Source organism: Schistocerca americana, chromosome 5 (genome assembly GCF_021461395.2).
Source record: "Schistocerca americana isolate TAMUIC-IGC-003095 chromosome 5, iqSchAmer2.1, whole genome shotgun sequence".
NCBI lineage: Eukaryota > Metazoa > Arthropoda > Insecta > Orthoptera > Acrididae > Schistocerca > Schistocerca americana.
The window spans coordinates 565,597,838-565,606,240 of NC_060123.1; the positions used below are offsets into that span (position 1 = coordinate 565,597,838).

At 44.1% G+C, this 8,403-nt stretch overlaps 1 protein-coding gene across 1 annotated transcript in view; it reads right to left on the bottom strand.

Moving 5' to 3' along the window:
- The window catches only part of LOC124615984 (visual pigment-like receptor peropsin), a 173,328-nt gene extending 168,976 nt beyond the window's left edge, over nt 1-4,352 (bottom strand). The window contains exon 1 of the mRNA XM_047144193.1: nt 4,232-4,352. Within this exon, the coding sequence (XP_047000149.1) occupies nt 4,232-4,319 (88 nt within the window). The 5' untranslated portion in view covers nt 4,320-4,352. The remainder of the gene's footprint in view (nt 1-4,231) is intronic.
- Nucleotides 4,353-8,403: the final 4,051 nt, after the last annotated feature.

Below are 8,403 nucleotides of genomic sequence, written 5' to 3' on the forward strand. Positions count from 1 at the left end.
ACGGGCTGTGTCAGTATGCAAAGGGGGCGATGGCACTCCCAATGGAGCAGCGGTTGTTCGTTGTGAGAAGTTACGTGACAACAAAGTCGTTGTCAGTTGTTTGCTAAGAAGTTTAATAGTGTCAAAGTACCAGCAAGGAGTGCCATGCGACGCTTAGTCCGAAAATGGCGTCAGAGAGGATCTGTTTTGAGCAAGTCAGAAAACACCCCGCACCGTGCCAGCACACCAGAAAATGTGGATGCAGTTCATCAGAAAACTCTTCACCAGGAGACCAATCCGACGTCTATCACAAGAGACCGACGTATCAACTCGACCATGCGGACGAATACTCCACCGGGACCTGCAGTTTGGTCGCGGCCCTAGCTGGCCACCTTGGTCACCTGATCTGTCCGTGTGCTACTATTTTGCGTAGGGAGCCCGCAAGTCTAAGGTATATCACAACAACCTTCATTGGCTTCAAGAATTGTAGCAGAACATTTCAGATGAGACTGTAGGAATTCCAGCAGTCCAGTAACTTGCTGAGCAGGGCCCAAAGTTACCAAGAGATGAAAGGTGGTGACTTTCAACATCTGCTATATTCAGATTAGTACTGTGTTTCCTTTCCTCTGCTGTACTTCTTTGCGTCCTAGAACTCTATTATCCGGAACACTTTTATTTGTCCCCTGTATATTCTGTTACGCTGTTAGATGGAACAATTCTCGATATTCCTTTCATCTTAATTTTTTAAGACGAAGACTCAGCATATAACATGGAAGCTTTAAATCTCCGAAAGTCTCAAAATGATTCGATCCCAAGGAAAGAAAATGTAAACAAGAAGACTAGAATTTAAAATGCCGTCGTCGCTGAAGTCGGGTGATGCTGAGGGAATTAGATTAGGAAATGAGACACTTAAAGTAGTAAAGGAGTTTTGCTACTTGGGGAGCAAAATAACTGATGATGATCGAAGTAGAGAGGATATAAAATGTAGACTGGCAATGGCAAGGAATGCGTTTCTGAAGAAGAGGAATTTTTTAACATCGAGTATAGATTTAAGTGTCAGGAAGTCGTTTCTGAAAGTATTTGTATGGAGTGTAGCATTGTATGGAAGTGAAACATGGGCGATAAATAGTTTGGAAAAGAAGAGAATATAAGCTTTTGAAATGTGGTGATACAGAAGAATGCTGAAGATTAAATGGGTAGATCACGTAACTAATGAGGAGGTATTGAATAGATTAGGGGAGAAGAGGAGTTTGTGGCACAACTTGACAAGAAGATGGGACCGGTTGGTAGGGCATGTTCTGAGGCATCAAGGGATCACAAATTTAGCATTGGATGGCAGCGTGGAGGGTAAAAATCGTATAGGGACACCAAGAGATGAATACACTAAGCAGATTCAGAGGGATGTAGGTTGCAGTAGGTACTGGGAGATGAAGAAGCCTGCACAGGATAGGCTTGCATGGAGAGCTGCATCAAACCAGTCTCAGGACATCGCTGAAGTCACTAGGGCGCAGTTTTAGCTCGCTCAGAGCAGATGGGGGAAAGAAGCAACCATGGTCTCTGCTGGAACCAGCCCAGTTCCCCTCCCCCCGCCCCCCTTCCCCGCGAATGATATAGCAAAACCACGGAAAATATATATGAGGATTACCAGGATAAGCTACCACTTTGCTAGGTGAGTCACGGTTAGCTGCACATAATATTGTCTGCAGAGGCAGTACTGTGTGAATTCTCGATGGTAGTTTTGTTACAAGAACATAGCAAAACAATGTTACACAATATCAATGACAATAGAAGAGAATCATCAGTTTCAACAAGTGTCACAGTGTACCTGCATTTCTGCATACAGCTAGAAAGCATTAATATTTATGATATTCTTCTCGCAGGCACTGCGTTAAAGGCAAAATTTTAACAAACACGTTTAAAAACCGCCAAGAAAGAATATTGAAGGCATATGAGCATATTCTACCAATATTCTTGTAAAAGTGATCTGGTGATGAATAAAATTACTACAAGTATTATATATAAAGTGGCAGCAGTGTCTGAAGGCGCAGCAGTAAAGCGTCTTACGACAGGATGGTCCTCAATCTTCCTCCCCTTCTATTATACTCTCCAACCTCTGAAACTCAGCCTCCTGCAACCCTATCTTATGCTTTCTCTGGCTACAAGTTTCTGACATAATGACAATGTGAGAGAGAAGAGCAAAGAGCGAAGAGGAAAGGGTCGATGATTAGCGAGAGAGTAGATGTAGGGAAAAAGGGTGAGAGAGAGAGAGAGAGAGAGAGAGAGAGAGAGAGAGAGAGTCAGACAGACAGAGACGAGGAGGATGGCTGGGGGGGGGGGGGGGAGGGGCAGGAAAGGGGTGAGAGATGAGTGGGAGAGAGGGGGAAGTAGGTGGGAAGGAGAAGAGTATCAGTCATCGAGGAACGAAATTCATTCTGAATCGTAACGCTGGTTAGTTGCGACTGTAGAGAGTGGAAGGTAGGAGTCGGAGGTAGGAGAGGGAGAAAAGAATTAGAAGAAATGAGAAAAAGGATGGAGAGAGAAGTGATCGAGAGAAAGTGAGGGAAACAGAGAAGATTTTGGAAAGCAGAGACATTAGAGACGAAGAAATGGGGAGAAGAGGAAGAAGAAAGGAGGGGGAATGAAAAGGGAAGAGAACGAGAAGGAGGTGGTAGATGGGCGAGGAGGAAAGTGAGAGAGAGAACACAAGGTGAGGTAGAAGAAACAGGAAGGAATGGTAGAGAAAGATAGAAAAAAGAAACTCATAGAAATAGTAAAAGAGAAAGAAAGACAATTGACAATGAGAAAGGTGTGCCATATTAGTTCAAATGGTTCTGAGCACTGCGGGACTTAACATCTGAGGTCATCAGTCCCCTAGAACTTACAACTAATTAAAACTAACTAACCTAAGGAAACCACACACATCCATGGCTGAAGCAGCCTTCGAACCTGAGACCGTAGCAGTCGCGCGGTTCCGGACTGAAGCGCCAAGAATCGCTCGGCCACAGCGGCCGGCGCCATATTAGTCACTTAAAAACACAACACGTAAGTGCTATGTAGCGAACCATAAAGCGAACATCATAGTCGGTAACAATGGAATCGCTATGTGTTTGATGAAAATTCTAAGTCATGAAAATAGATAGTGGTGTAATTATTACCGAATACTGTACGTTTCTGCTACAACCAAAAGGTGAAATTCGAAATGAGAAACATTACGTAAACGATAACATGATTTTTATATTCGAACAGATATAATAAGTTGATACGCAATTGTCCATGGTTTGCATTACTGGGATATGTATTACATCACATAGACAAATACTCCGAAGAATCCTAATGCCACCAACAAATTGGACACTGTTCTGCGACTCAAAATAATGAGAAATGTTTGATTTTAATTTACAGATTATGCTGAACTGAAAAAATTAACCAATGTCGCCAAGGATTGTGACAGACTGCATTGTATTCTGAGTGTTTACTAAGAAACACTTACGCTCACAGAAACAATCATTTTAAGCCTTAGCATTTTAAGCAGAATTCTTAACAAAAAAGATTGAATTCACTTTTTACGTGGCAAGCAAAACATAGTATGGAAAGCCGTATGTTGTTTTTTTGTGGTTAGATGAGGAGTGCGTTGAGGGGTGCTTGTAAAAGAGATTCTTCTTATTCATGACCTACCAAAGGGTAGAACTGAGGCATGAACAAATTAGAAAGAAATATACCTGAGATGGTGTACCAGTATGGTTTTAAAAGGAAACGAGGTAATTTCTACAGGAATGTGTATCCGAAAAACGTTTTGTCTCCGAAGTAGAGCCTTAGGTTTCTTTTCCTTTTTCCGAACCGCACTTCAATGGCGAAAATTATTCACCGGAAAACAGTTGAACAAATTGTACTGCCGGCCGTTATGGCCGAGCTGTTCTAGGCGCTTCAATCTGGAACCGCTCGACCGCTACGGTCGCAGGTTCGAATCCTGCGTCGGGCATGGGTGTGTGTGATGTCCTTAGGTTAGTAAGGTTTAAGTAGTTCTAGATTCTAGGGGACTGATGACCTCAGATATTAAGTTCCATAGTGCTCAGAGCCATTTGAGCCATTTGAACAAAAGTGTACTAAGCTGAATAAGTGTTTCTTTTCCAGAAAACACGTTTTTCCGCTACGAGATTAAACTTGTCCCTTGTATAGTGATAGTGCTCCCCCGTTTCTCGCCACCGGCCGTTTTTGCTCAGCGAAGTATGAGGAAGAAACGTGCGTAGCATACCCAGGACGAAGAGGCCTCCTCCGAGAGCGGCCTTCTGGTTGACGGTGAGGAGGAAGGGCCTCGCGCACGCGATGTCCACTGGCCACATGGCTGATGTTGCCGCCGCTGCTGCTGCTACAAGACTGACTGCCAGCCCTGTAACTGAGACACGAGCTGGGAGACCAGAAACCAGAGACCAACCCGTCACGGCGGCCGCGCGCTCCTCCACCAGAACAGCGTCACGCCACAGTCTCCCGTACATCTCAACACCACACTAGCGACGTCGTAGGCGGTGGCGTATCTGTTGTAATCACGCAAAATCTTCAAAAATGGTTCAAATGGCTCTGAGCACTATGGGACTTAACTTCTGAGGTCATCAGTGCCCTAGAACTTAGAACAACTTAAACCTAACTAACCTAAGGACATCACACACATCGATGCCCGAGACAGGATTCGAACCTGCGGCCGTAGCGGTCACGCGGTTCCAAACTGTAGCGCCTAGAACCGCTCGGCCACCCCGGCCGGCGCAAAATCTTCCTTATTACCTTCGTTCAGCGGTTATACTATACACGCAACGCTGATATGGGATCGAACGAAGCGAAAGCTACAAGAGAGAAGTGAGATAATTTTAAACTTAACGTTCGTGTACTGTCGATGATATGAATATCAGCAGACAAATTTTTGTAAAGTGGCATCGTTTGAATTGAAGTTCCACCAGCGGTATTTTTCTGCCTAGTGGCCGGTAACGCCCCAGTCACCTGCCCTGGAGGTTAGCGTCTTTTCGCGGCAGTGTACCTTTCGTCGCCTTGCCGCTACTGTCCGGTAAGGCGTTTTGTTCGACAGCCTCCTTGATTGTGGTTCTGATTCTGTTTCTTTTGGACAACTTTGGTCGTAGTGGTTCCTTCTGATTCTGGATGTTCTAAACACCGGATTCAGAAGACGCAGTGCTGTCCGCCGGTTCCTCCTTGCCAGGGTTATTTCATCGTTGTGTTGGTTATCAGGCATTAGGTAGATGTTGTAGGAGTGTTGGCCGGCGTTTAAACTGTCACTAGTTTGAGTTGCCATCCGGTTAAGTGATACTACTCTTGGCTCCCTGTCTCATCATTTATGAAGTTGAGCGACATTTACCAGGTCGATCCTTGGAGCACTGTCTGAGGCCCACTTCTCTCTTGATTTGGTCAGATTGTGATGATTGTCAATAAGGCCTTCAACTGTGACTGCACTTTGTCTTAAGAATTTTTAATTAGATATTGTCTCTTAATATGACTGTCCCTTACTTTATAATATCTTAATAAGAATTTTCTATTAGGCCTTCAACCCTAAAATTGTTTTTGAGTTATTACTATTGGGGCAGGGGTAAAATACAGGGAGCGAAAGGCTATTTACAATTTGTACAGAAACCAGGTGGCAGTTATAAGAGTCGAGGGGCATGAAAGGGAAGCAGTGGTTGGGTAGGGAGTGAGACAGGGTTGTAGCCTATCCCCGATGTTATTCAACAGTTGAGCAAACAGTAAAGGAAACAAAAGAAAAATTCGGGATAGGAATTAAAATTCATGGAGAAGAAATAAAAACTTCGAGGTTCGCCGATGACATTGTAATTCTATCAGAGACAGCAAAGGACCTGAAGGAGCAGCTGAAAGGTATGGACAGAGTGTTGAAAGGAGGATATAAGATGAACATCAACAAAAGCAAATCGAGGATAATGGAATGTAGTCGAATTAAATCGAGTGATGCTGCGGAGATTAGATTAGGAAATGAGAGACTTAAAGTAGTAAATGAGTTTTGCTATTTGGGGAGCAAAATAACTGATGATGGTCGAAGTAGAGAGGATATAAATGTAGACTGGCAATAGCAAGGAAAGCATTTCTGAAGAAGAGAAATTTGTTAACATCGAGTATAGAGTTAAGTGTCAGGAAGTATTTGTATGGAGTGTAGCCATGTATGGAAGTAAAACATGAACGATAAATAGTTTGGACAAGAAGAGAATAGAAGCTTTCGAAATGTGGTGCTACAGAAGAATGTTGAAGATTAGGTGGGTATATCACATAACTAATGAGGAGGTGTTGAACAGAATTGGAGAGAAGAGAAATTTGTGGCACAACTTGACTAGGAGGAGGGATCGGTTGGAAGAGCATATTCTGAGGCATCAAGGGATAACCATTTTAGTATTGGAGGGCAGCGTGGAGGATAAAAATCGTAGAGGGAGACCAAGAGATGAATACACTAAGCAGATTCAGAAGGATGTAGGTTGCAGTAGGTACTGGGAGATGAAGAAGCTTGCACAGGATAGAGTAGCATGGAGAGCTGCATCAAACCAGTCTCTGGACTGAAGACCACAACAACAACTATTGGGGCCTTCGACCGACAAATAATTTGAATCTCTTGTCAATAAGGCCTTCAGCCATTGATGCAATTTGTCTAAAGAAATTTTAATTAGATATTGTCTTAACAGTCAAATTTGATAACTGTTAGTTATTATCAACCTCATATGCAATTTGTTCCAAATAAAGTGTACGTGATAAAAATAAAAAAAACTGAGCAGCCAACGGTAACTGAGTAAGGTCCCATCCACACCGAGATCTGCCTTTCCCTAAGTACCACGTTTCGTCTACCTTCCTAGGAAAACAGTCGACAGAGAATAATGACATCGATTTTTGTGGGAAACCCAGCTGTGTCCATTTGTAGCAGTTCTCTAAGGACCACTCTGAGACATTAAGATTCCGTTCACTGGCGTCTGCTAGCGGCAGACTACGCGGTGCAGCTGTATCCCTGTGGTTGGAATCGATCAGGTTACAACTGAGACTGGGTTTCAACAGAAATGGCAGTATTCACGACAGTTAGAAATTTCTTAATGAAACTAATTAATAACTCGGTAAAAATCGGAGAAAAATTTGTCTACACCTATGTATCATTGTTATCTATTTATCATCTCTGTGCCACCTCGCATCACACACAAAACTTATGTGCAATTTTTACACAAATTATTTACTGAAGTTTCTGATTCAATTTTTAGCCTCAAATGCTTCATGTTCTTCAGTTTGATTGTAAAATATTACCTTGATTTGTTGGTGTTATGTCGCATCTTTCCGTTTCATTAAGAAATCCAACATTTTCTGGGTCGTCTTCATTCCATTTGGCCGACTGGACGAATCGTGCAGTATCTTGAAGTCGATCAGTCGGTGGTGTCAAGGTATTCCTTTGGCCAGTGAGATCTCCACATTTGTCTCCTGCAGAACACGTGAGAGACCAGCCTGGACGTCAAATACATCCCAGCGCCAGGACCCAGGATATCAAGGATCAGTTAGAAAATTGCTATGATACTCGTGGGCAAGTTTCCCTCGGGAGAGGATACAACAGTTTTATGACACTCAGTCCCAACTGTATCCAGGCCAGATAGGATACAGCGTCATATACACTCATGCTCATAAACTAAGGATAATGCTGATACATGGTGAAACAACTCTCTGGTGGGCGGTTTGCGGGTTTCAATCAGCTCGGGGTATGACCATGAGGTGCATCTGACTTGCGGTCGTCGCACGTCGGCGCTGCCAGCAGTCCACATACGCAGAGGTGTGTTGGTGCATGTCAGAGTACGGTGCAGAGAGTAAGTACGCAGACGTTTTCAGAGTGTGTGTTGAAAATGGCTCAAAGAACACATATTGATGACGTTATGAGGGGTAGAATACTAAGGCGACTGGAGGCTGGTCAAACACAGCAGGTCGTAGCAAGGGCCCTCCGTGTGCCGCAAAGTGTGATCTCAAGATTATGGCAACGATTTCAGCAGGCAGGAAACGTGTCCAGGCGCTACAGTACGGGACGTCCACAGTGTACACCACCACAAGAAGACCGATATCTCACCATTAGAGCCCGCAGACGGCCACAGAGTACTGCAGGCAGCCTTGCTCGGGACCTTACTGCAGCCACTGGAACAGTTGTCTCCAGACACACAGTCTACAGACGACTGAACAGACATGGTTTGTTCGCCCGAAGACCTGCATTGTGCATTCCACTGACCCCTAGTCACAGGAGAGGCAATAAAGCCTGGTGTCAAGGACACAGCACATGGTCATTCGAACAGTGGTCCTAGGTTATGTTCACAGACGAATCCAGGTATAGTCTGAACAGTGATTCTCATCTGGCGTGAACCAGGAACCAGATACCAACCCCTTAATGTCCTTGAAAGGGACCTGCAT